General features: G+C 42.8%; 1 protein-coding gene across 3 annotated transcripts in view; it reads left to right on the forward strand.

Annotated features, from left to right (window-relative positions):
- The window catches only part of astn1 (astrotactin 1), a 423107-nt gene that overhangs the window by 389070 nt on the left and 22157 nt on the right, over positions 1-11880 (forward strand). For all 3 annotated transcript variants that reach the window (XM_062404910.1, XM_062404912.1, XM_062404911.1), the window contains one exon: positions 10925-11060. In XM_062404910.1, coding sequence (XP_062260894.1) covers positions 10925-11060 — 136 coding nt within the window. The remainder of the gene's footprint in view (positions 1-10924; positions 11061-11880) is intronic.

The raw sequence follows: 11880 nt of genomic DNA on the forward strand, positions 1-11880 counted from the left end.
ATCCTTATCTTCCACCTCCTGTTCCTGCTGTTCAACAATTACTTCCTCACATCCAATGGGTAGCTGCTCCTAAGAGAGTCCACCCTCTCCATGTGGCCAGTCGTCATGATCTGTTAGTGGTTGTGACCAGCGTTTAAGTGCCAAGAAACAATAGTGAAGGGTTTGTGGGTGATCTGTTGCTGTTGCTGTGTTGCCGGTCTCTTGATTCAATGGGAAGGTAGACAACCAATCCCAGATGTTGTTTGTGAAATGTTTAGCTGCCAATTTTGTGTGTATGTGTTTATGTGTGTGTTTGTGTGTTTGCGTGACTGCCAATTACAGCTAGTTACAAGGAAGCTGTCTACTTTAACCGAAGTGGATGAATTCCCAGGCAACCCGTAGGGAAACCTGCTGCATTAAAGCTCAAGAGTTTACCTTTGTAAAGTTCCCGTTTGCTCCCTGTCTCTCTCTCTCGCTCACCTCTCTCGGTTCATCAAGTTCATGATAGTTTCCTCTCTAAACCTGACTCCTGTTTTAGTGGTAGAGTGCTTTCATTGTGAGATATGGTGGATCTTAGCATAAGAAAATAATTGGTTTGCAGTTTCTATTCAAGTTTTGGACGAGCTAGCTACAACCTAGTTGCCATTTTGGTGTAATGAAGGTAGGACTTCATTCTACAACAGCTTTAGCTACTGAGTGTATTTCTACAACATTTTTGTAGTTTTGAGTAATAGAAACTGCTTCCTTGCCTCCAGGACTCCTATGGCATTTAAATGCCCTGTTTTCCATAGCTCAAGCATGAGTCACACAACTATATAAACTTTATTTAAAATACCGGTCATATTAGCTTGTTGCTAATGCTACTCAAATATATTGTGAAATATGCTTAATTGCTTACATTCTAAGGGTTGGATAAAAACATGGATATCACCCTGTAGAGAGCTGGAGTAAGGTTGTGATTAGCCTAGGTAAGCTTAGAGAGTGGAGCAGCTACTACAGCTGGTTTGTTCCAAAAACAAAGATCTTTAGAATTAGAGGTATATTTTAATTGTGTTATTATGTAATTATAATCATGTTGTCATCTATAGAATCGTCTGCAGAAAAGTAAACGGAAATGTATTTCTAAAGTATATGAGAGGATCTAATGTCTGGTAGGCATTAAGAAGCCAGAGTAAAAGCATTGTCATCATTAAAGCACCTGTCCTTTCGATTAAGAAGCTGAGAAAAACAGCAGTGGATTGGCTAGAAGGCTCTACACACTAACACACACACACACACACACTAACACTCACAGGCACACTAAGGCTCCCGGCTTGCACAGCTGAACTGACAACAGCAGGCAGAGCTTCAAAAGGTGAGACATCCCATAACTCACATCAGTCTCCTGGCAATCCTTGATTTTTCCAACCAATCACACGTTAAGAATGTAGAGGGTAAACAACTTCAGCTGAATGACAAGTTCCTTAGCGTTGTGGCTCCCACTCTAAAATTGGATCTCCACAATCTGTGTGGTATCTTATTTCTCAGCATATGGGTCTTGGATTCACTCTGCGCAATATCGATCCATTTTTGTAAAAGACAAATGATTCGGTCATGCCTGTGGTCTGAGTTGGTGTTGGGTCAGTGTAGGTAGCACTCACTAATTGCATTTCCATCCTCGTGTTTTTCTGCTCAGTTTCAATTTGTGCATGGAAAAAAAAAAAACATTGAAATTTCAGAAAACACAGGCCAACACAACACTGGGACAAAACAATACCACCTCCATGGTCAACTGTGGCTAGAAAAATACAGTCTACTGAAAATACAGATGATGAAGACAGGACAGCGGTCTCAGCAGGGAGGGAGGCCAGGGAACTTAAGAGGCCACACAACAAATACACAGCCTGTCAACAAGCATTCGAGACAGATGTGCAGCTCTCCAGGCAATGTGAGGCTGTCACAAACACAGCAGCACAATCTCATTCAGCTGACCAAAGACCAAGAGGATATGTTTCAGCCAGAAGCCCAATAGAAATCAAATGAAGTTGGGGAAATATACTGAAATTAAAGTAGAACTTGTTAAGCAGAGGCTCAAAGCGGGACATTAAGGCATACACATAGGCAAATGCATTCAGAACACAAGCCAGAAAGCTGGGCAAAGGAGACAGATATCCCACCAACAAAGTACTCTATAAACCAGCAGAGCAGGAAAGTGTTTTTACATAGACGTAAACAGAAGCTGGATTCTGATTTCTAGCTGGCAAAAATGGGGTTTCAGCTGAGATGACACAATGACACATGTCCACCAATTTGTGAAGGGATTTAAAAAAAAAAACACTTGATGGCTACATACATGACATATTGCGAGTGCGTAGCATGTCCAAAGAGTTTGTGGTGACCTATGTAGGAGACAATGGTAGCATAGTTCATGCATTGCAGGGAATTGGCAGTATGTGACAATTGGAAAGGATCTGAGGATCAGGGAAAACCAATTAGTTTGGCAAACAAAGCTATGTCTAATGCATTCTTGGCTTGGATATTCCAATTTTGAAGAGGTAATGTTGATGCCACATGTGATTATTGATGACATGGCTCCACTTCCTTCCAATATCATGAGGTTTAGCCAAAAGTAGGGATACTAATGCTGCCATCTTGAGCTGAAAAAGTGATTTAGTGCTATACTGCACAGTCGATGCCGGAGCATAAAGGTCCCACCTGTTAGGGGCTGGCAGAAGTGGCAGGCGTGGACCCAAATGCACGACACAGAAGCAGACTTGGATTAAGCAAAGTTCTTGGTTTATTACTAAGCAGAGGTCAGGATCCAGGCAGACAGTCCGAAGTTGGCTTTCGTTGACGGGTTTGATCCTGGACACATGAAATGTGGGATGAACCTTCATCGATCGGGGCAGGTTAAGCCGGACAGCAGCCGGGTTGATGATCTGAGCGATCGGGAAAGGTCCCACAAATCGCGGGGCCAATTTCCTGGACTCCATCCGGAGAGGAAGGTCACGGGTAGACAGCCAAACCCGCTGACTGGTAGTGTAGTGAGGCGCCGGGGTGCGTTGTCGGTTGGCCCCCCTCTGGTAACGGTCAGAAGCGCGCAGGAGCACCGAGCGGGCCTGCAACCAGGTCCTACGACAGCGCCGTATAAATACCTGGACGGATGGGACCCTGGCCTCTCGCTCCTGTACCGGGAAGAGTGGGGGCTGGTATCCTCGGGAGCACTGGAACGGAGAGAGTCCAGTGGCTGAACTGGGCAGGGTGTTGTGTGCGTATTCTACCCAGGAAGATGGATTGTGGGAAACCACGCACCTCAGAGCTGTTTCCATTTCCTGGTTCATCCTTTCGGACTGGCCATTAGATTGTGGGTGGAACCCGGATGACAGGCTGACCCTGGCACCAAGCAGGCTGCAGAACTCCATCCAGAACCGAGAGGTGAACTGTGGGCCCCTGTCAGAGACAATGTCACACGGAAGACTATGCAGGCGAAAAACGTGCCGTAGCATGAGCTCTGCCGTCTACTTGGCAGATGGAGACGGGAGTGGCGGTTCCCCACTCCCGTGCTCGTCCCGACAGCTGGGTGATCATGCACGCCACTCTCGATCTCTCGGTGGGATAAGTGAGCGGCTGTAACTCGAAAGTCAGGGAGCAGAGTGTGAGAAAGGATCGGCAGGTACCGGGAGCTCCAGAGAATTGGTCGGGGGCGTTCAGACGAGGTTCCGGACCGGCAACAGCACGAGCAGGGGGACTGGCCGGCTGCGACACCACCTGTGGTTGACAGATCTGAACCAACTGCTGGACCTGGTCGTTGATGGCCTCCAGACGTTGGTCGTGGCGTGTGGCAGAAGCTTGAACGCCCTTCCGCCATGGAGGTGAGTTGTCGCTCCTGTTGTTTCAGTGCATTGGCGTGTGCAACCACCTCCTGGTAGAGTCTCTGGGTGTCGGCTGGGTCCATTGTTGGCCAGATTGTTCTGTCAGGGGCTGGCAGAAGTGGCAGGCGTGGACCCAAATGCACGACACAGAAGCAGACTTGGATTAAGCAAAGTTCTTGGTTTATTACTAAGCAGAGGTCAGGATCCAGGCAGACAGTCCGATGCAAACAAAACCAATAGGGAGTAGACGAAAGCGGAATCCAGAAAACAGAGCCAAGGTCAGGAGCCAGGTGGTCAGTCCAAAGCAAACAATGTCCGACAGGGAGTAGGCGAGAGGAAGGTCCAGAGAAAAGGCAGGTAAATCACAAGGAGGTCAGGCAGGCGATGAGTAAGGAGGGTAACGCTGGAAGGTAAGGTACTAAACACTAACGATCTGGCAGAGGGCAAAGGAAACTAGCAGGCAGATATACAGGGGAGAACTAATGAGTAGATAGACGGCAGGTGTGTATGTGGGTGGAGCCGCTGCAGAAGTGCAGAGCAGGAAGGGAGTGGCCGAACTCTGAAATGACACAAGAATTAGTAATTGAAAATATGACAAGTGAAAACATTAATAGGAGGGTGAATTTGTGACACCACCAGAACTTTCCCTTGACCAATTGCGAGCAAATCTCAGCTGTCAATCATGACGTTTCACCTAATTTGGTAAAATCAAATTTTTCTAAATAAAACCAAACTTACTGGAAAAATTTGAATTTGAATTTACACACATCAGTGTGATAATAACTACTTTGAGAAAAAACATTTGAGAAAAATGTATTTGTGTGAATGGACCTTTTCGTTCGGCCCATGTCCCATCCACAAACTTGAGAGAGGCAGGTTTTCTGACAAATACTGATCAAACCTTTTGGCCTCACTTTTGTGGAGCTGTCTTGTTGTCCATCTTTACATTCAGTCTATGATGTATAATTTACTTTTAGAATGAATTCCCCATTGGCTTTGTAAAAATAAACTTGGTTATCATTGCAGGTGCTATGCTAGTTAGCTAATATGCTAATGTTCGTATTTTACAATTAAGCAAATAACTGTTATGTTTTATCCATTTTCTCTTGTGTTTTTGGTCTCATAAATTTGGGAAAAAAAGACACAACTCTCAACTTTTCATATAAAAAGTATTGTTCTTGTTAAAAGCGTCATTCACAATGCCTTGACGTGCAGAGCTTTGGTTGCTAAGCTATGATTGGGCAATCATGCTGTTTGGTTATTGGCTTTAATAAACAAATTACTAGTGCTGTTATTATTCATCATTTTTTCAAGATGTCACCCACAGCCAATTGGAGCCGGTACTCAACTGCTGATCCACATCAAAGGCGTGAATTGGAAGTCCTTAGTCTGACTGTGGCATGCAAGAAAATGACATTTTATGGATGTTGTTCTGATTTTCAATATGATTTGACAGCCTCTGCTCACAAACAGATCTTTGCCTTTAACCATAAATTTTAAATTTAGCAACATTTTAATTCAATTTCATGCTTTAAGTTCCATGTTCACAGTATCTCCCTTGGTGGCTGCCTGAGGTCTTTGATGCCGATCCTCTATCAGGATAGAATTTCCTGCCGCGGCCAAATTCACAGATTTTTCTAAATCAAGAGATTTGCAGCATTTCCCCGTGGAACCTTTGAAAGTCTACCAATGTCATCTCAGGATGAGCCGGCTGGCTAGGGCTGTAGAAATGAAATGCAGGATCATGTTCCTCAGATGGTGGGGAGTACAGCCTGTTAAAATGTATTTTAGTACTTCTTGATAAATCTGAGCCTCTCAAAGTGTGCTCATTGTTATTGCCAACAGTTGTCACTTCCAGGATGGCATAAATCATCAAACCTTAATTTTCTTTCCGATTCGAAATGTCATTTGGCTACTGATTTGCCACAATTTGTAATCCCTTCACTTTATTAAAGTCATATTTCTCTTTTATCACAAATTGTACCTGAATAAATGTTAAGCATTGTAGATTATGTGGATTTTTACTGATAATTGCATTATAAACCATGTTATGAGGAAAAATGACTTGTGGCTCACATAAATTCAAGGGTATCCTTGCTCGGTCAACGTGGTTGGATTTCTCAAACGTTTTATGAAACTATCAAGGGGATGTGGATTCATAATAAATTGGCGGGGGGAACTATTTTCATCCTGGGCTGAGATTCATAATGACAAAATGTCTCAGGAGTCAAGCTGGAGATGAAATAATCAGGTGAGAAAGATACATACAAATCCAAAAGGTCAGAATTCTTCAATTCCTGTTTTCTTAAGAATTTTCAAGTTCACTGTAACCCTCACAAACTGGCCAGGTCAGCAGCCATAAAGGGTGCACTTCTCATTCACTTCCAGAAGTCTTATTTTTTTGCTGTCTGTCAGCAATCAGCACACTAGAACAACATTTTGCCTATGCGTTTTTTTCTCTATTTCCATGGTGTTGAGTCATGTCCATAAAGCCATGGCAGCACACAGCGTTCAGTGTTAAACGTCTCCTTTGACTGAGATATTTGTTATAGTGGAATTAGGTGTGCTCTCTATGCTGCTGGCCAGCAGGCCACCCACATCAAGCATTCCTCTCGGTATGACAGTGGATAGCGGGGTTCCTCAAACTATTTTTAACAGGCTGTGTGCTGCAGTTCTGCTGCTTTAGGCAGTTTATTGAGAAGACTAGTGGGAAAGATTGGAAGGATAAAAAAGTGGATGTGAGCGCCTGAACCCACAAAGAAAAATGTCATGCGTCTTAGTCCACCTCAGACTTTGGAGATCCAAAGTTTCAAAGTCATATTCTTGTTTTTAGACACTTGTATCTACACCAGTTCAGTGTTTTAATGCGCTTATTTTGTTGTGTTAGAACTTAGTCTTATTAAAGCCTTCAAGGACCTTTCCTGCAAGCCTCCCCTCCTGCACAACTTTACACCATGTCCGAAGGCAGTTTGAGAGTGGGAGCTGAAAGGGATGTGAATGTGTGAGAATGGATCATCCATCTGTACTTGGCGAACAATTTTCTAATCACAGTCCATTTGACACTGCCAAAGGCGAAGCATGATCCTTGACATCAGTGTTTGAGGTGAAGCCCAATGTGCAATATGGTTCAAGAGAGTGATATAATGGTTTTTCTGGACAGATTTTCTAAAGGAAAGTTCTTGTTTATCACAAGTTGGGGTCTCGTGCTTTGGGCTTTTGGAAATCATTTTAGTACACTTTGCTCCAAAAGTTTTTGCGATCTGGGAGCGCATTAACTTCGCTAAACTGAAGTCTGAAAGGGCGAGAAAAAAGAGCAGTTAGATGATCAGCCGGATGTCACTAGCCAGGGGTTTATCCAGAATGTGTAAACCACTTCATTTGGAGACAACAAGTAAACAATGTTTTACGAATGTCTGAAGTTGAAGCAAAGGATTCAGGCTCTGACTGTGATTGACGTTTACAATAACTGTGGGTTATAATTTGACATTTTGCTTTTGTTTTCTTCTCTGAAATAGAGTCTAACACAAGGATTTATTCACAACCTTTCTGATAGTCTGACGGCCTGTCCGTTGTCTCTAGCACCATTGCCTTGGACAGAGTTTGGAGCTTGATAGGTCCACTGTGTATTAAAGCTGGGGTTGGTAATCCTTGAAACCATTGCAAGAGCAGGCTACACTTTGAAAATATGCAAACAATACATCCTACCACCTTCCACCGGCCCCACTCAAAGCTGTGCCCATTTAACGTGCACTGCCTGACACCTGCTGGAAGTTGACCTTTTTGTGACTCACTAGCTGCTCTCTGCTTCAAAGTTGTAAGACTGGGGAACGCGCAGTGAATGCATTATTTATTAGTTATTTCCAGTCCTGCCAAGTCAACAGACACAGTTTCAGTTTCTTTTCTTTTTTTAGAGGACATTATTTATTTTGGGCTATAAGATCTAAAAAACTAAATTAAAGTTTTTCAGAAACAGCTTACCAACCGCACCTTTAAGAATTCCATTTAAGGCTAAAGTATGATAAGGCCTCAGTTTTATTAGTCCACAAAAATCCATTAATCTGAAATCTTGCACTGTAAAACTGTCCTCACAAACACACAATAGCATTGGTCCTCAATTTGGATGACTGTTTGGACAAGAAAAGGTATTTTTGATAGATATATTACATTTTGATCTAAATAATTCTTTCCCCTTCATGTGATTTATTTTTGTTGTATTTCTCCCACTGTCATGAGAATCATGGACATTTTATACTTGTATAATCTTTTATTCATTTTGGTACTTAGATATTTGGAAAATGTTCCGAGCATCATCTTTTAGTCAACACCAAGAATACGTATTTATGGTGAACTGGTTTGACGCTTTCTACTGCAGCTGAAAATGAAATGAAAAGGAAAATAAATTGCTCCCATGCTGTTTTCTCCAATTTGCTTCTAGTCACAGACTGGACTGAAAATGAGCGTACACATCTGCATTGTTTTAAGCATTTTAAGATGTTTTAATTAGCCTTGTGAGGGCCTGCATTACTAGACATTTGTTGTAAACACGTTTGTTGCATTAGAAAGTAGTTGATAATATAGTCACTAACTTTAACTCCATTTCTAGACAGACTTTAAGGGCATTGGAAGATTGATGTTTGTTGCATTTTCCTATGTAGAACTCGACTCGCTCAGATATTCTGAGAATTACTCGACATACTGTGCTTTTAACCTGTCTGCTCCACTGAAATTTCAAACACTGTTTCCTTTTTATATGCCTCCTTACACACGGGACAGATATTCCAACCAGCTTTGCAATTAATATGCTAAGTGCAATGCCTCACAATGTCACTTTTCATTTGTGTCTCCAGCCCTGTTTATACCTTTCACTCGTACGTCGGCCTCTGCGCTGGGTAAACACCTCGCTCTGACAGCTTCTACACACCTCATCCCCAGGCTTCCTCCGGGGCACTTGGCCTGCAGTTTAGCAGCTGGTGACACAAGCTGGGGTTGACAGGGAAGACGCAGATGACCACCTTAGAGCACCCGTCACTCACACATGTGCATATTTACACACACACACACTCACACGCACACACACACAGAGGCAGAGCTCTTGTAGAAGAAAGGCATAGGTGATCTCCGCTAGAGCATCCATCACTTCACACACACATACAGTGTAAATACACACGGACAGGCACTACTTGTGTAGAGGAGGGTCACAGATGACCACCTCAGAGCGCCCATCACTTTGCACACCTCTGCATACACACACAGTCTTGACTTTTCCAAGCGGAGGGGTTTTTCCTCTTCACAGTGAAACACACACCCCGTTGCCAAATGCCCTTTTGACGTACGCAGTGCCAGCTGGGAAAACATAACTAACTGCACGTGTCACCAACCAGCCTGAGCTGCAGGAAGGGAGCCCAGAGCAGGGGGAGGTCACAGGGTTCTTTCCCTTTCATGTGAGAGGCTCAGGTGAATCCAGTGGCAAATCCAGAATGTGGTTAAAGACTATAAAAAGCTGGACCTCCGTTTTTCATGCTTAGATAGATGGCAGAAAAACTTTATGGGGTGTAAAGAACGCCAAGCCCTGTTTTCAATATGTGAGATTTTCAGCATGATAACACAAAAACTACTGGACGGATTATCACGAAACTCGTTGGACCGATGTGGAATGGGTCAGGGCAGCGCTCATAAAATGTTGGTGGAGACCTGGCTGAGGGGCGGATCCAGGTCCGCCTAATCCAGGGTTTTCTTTGATTTCTCAGAGAATAATTCATGGAGCTTGTTTAAGGGACTGATATTTATGATATATTATGTGTGCAATTTGGTGCAGATCTGAATAGAAATTCTGATCTAGTGAATTAATATGTGGTTTCATAAGGGGGCTATTGGTGGAGGTTTGTGCCCTTCTAGTTTCATTGGTTGATTTCTGTTTTTTTCTGTATGATTCTGATTTTCATTCGATACTATGTGTGTATCGAAATACAGAAAGTTACAAACAGTCCATTTACCATTTATAACTGCATAAATGATTGACCTTGCATTGTTTAATGCTGGAAGAAAAACAACCCCAACAATTCTCCTTCCAAGGTTTATTTTATAATCATGTTCCAATTGGAAACTTAAAAAAGAAAATTGTGATTATATTTTGCACAGGACTCTCTGTTCCCTCCTAACTTTATTGGGCTTTTAAGGTTCTGACGCCTGCCTAATGTGAGGAATTGTGTGTTATATGTGCAACCCTAGAGATGGCATCAGGATTGTTTTGGTCAGTACAGACAAGGATCATGCTAAAAGAGATAAAGGGGTGGGAGAAAAGTTTTTGCTGTGATGAGAGAATTATTTGCCCTCCCCATCTTCTGCCAAGGTGCCCTTCAACCTCCAAGTGGAAGACTGTGAATGGGCAGCGTGTGTCGAGCTGCATCAGTGAGACACAGAACAGGCTGTCCTTTTTACGTCGCTCAGAATGAAGTTCAACTGTGGTATGTCTTTCTTCTGAGCAAGTCCGATCCAGAACCTGATGTCTAACACCGGCATCTGATCAGTTTATCAATAAAATCTCATTGTCGCACATCAGGGAGACATTTTTACTAATGGTTGACACGCTGACTGAATCTCTGCCTCAAGAAAGGGAACAGAAAAAATCGATCCGTGTCTAGCCCTCACCACCAGCAGTCGAAGAACATGTAATGCACTTAGCGTGTCTTGTGGTAGAGCAAAGCAATGCTCATCTGTTTTGCATTTTGGTGAGATGTCTGTTTAGAGAGCAGAGAGCCATGTCTAATGTTGTTTTTGATCAGACCTTTCAAATAACAGACATGTGCCTGTGCTTCACATGCATCAGTTGCCCCGGGTGAAGTGTAGAGCGACTGTCCTCACCTTACTTCAGGATAGTTTATAAGCTTTATTATGCTAAATTGTCTTTGTTTGTTTTTATTTTAAAGCAGTTGCTCAACCGTCTGATTTGGTAATCAGCAGAAATCTGATTCAAGTGGCTAAATCACTATTTATTTGAAGACCGTGAGCTATTGATTCAATTAACCTCTATACCTGAACGTTTTTATGAAATTGTTCTCAATGGGAGCGTACCCCTGTCTTTTTCTCTGCTGCAGAAACCTTACTGAGCTTTGTGGACGACATCTTGTCCGGGGCCAGGTCTCCATGTGTGATGCTGGGGGACATCCCCAACCTGCTGTCCTCTTCAGTCAGTATGATCATTCGCTGCTTGGAACCTGACACCACGTACATGTAAGTTTCTTTCTGTTTCTCCATCAACATGAGAACTAAACAACCCAATAATTGAACAAGCTACTGGACATCAGTTCAAATCTCTACTAATAGAAGTTTCTGTACTGTTGCTATATTTGTGTTGGTGCTGTCAGAAACGTCCCATTTTCCCAATATACATAATATCTGTTCACTGTGGAAAAGTCACAAAAGGAATATTCAGAGAACTTTTGAATGTACTTTCAATGGACGCTATCATGCATTGCACAAATAAAATGAAGGAGCTTTTCACAGCTTGAAAATTATCTTTTTTTAAAACATGGTTTTCTCCTTGCGAAGTTTAAATGTCATTTCAAAGTCACAGGTTGATTGATTGCTCACTTAGCACACATTTCATTTCCTGTCAGAAACCTGCCTGCTCTAAGTTCATCTCTTCCATCAGTACAAAAATAGTAGGAGTTACAGTGAAGGTCTGTTTTTGGCCTAGTATAACGGTTTGTATAGATAACTGAAATAATAATTTCACACAATGAGATAAAAATAAGACAAGAAAAAGGCAAGTTTCATTCCATGCTACGTCTAAATAGTTTGATGTATGAGTATGCAGACAAAAGAAGTTTAACAATGTGATTCAGTGAACAAGACGCTGTTCAAGCCCACACACACACACACACACACACACACACACACACACACTCGCCGCATGCTCTCATACACATGCTGACACTTATCTCACCTAAAGCTTGCCAGGAGTGAAGCCTGAGCAAGAGAGGAGAAAGAGAAAGGTAGCGTGGAGAAAGAAAAGCAGAGGACAGCTAGAAAAAGTTTTGAGGAGAGACAA

Source organism: Platichthys flesus, chromosome 14, assembly GCF_949316205.1.
Source record: "Platichthys flesus chromosome 14, fPlaFle2.1, whole genome shotgun sequence".
Classification (NCBI taxonomy): Eukaryota; Metazoa; Chordata; class Actinopteri; order Pleuronectiformes; family Pleuronectidae; genus Platichthys; species Platichthys flesus.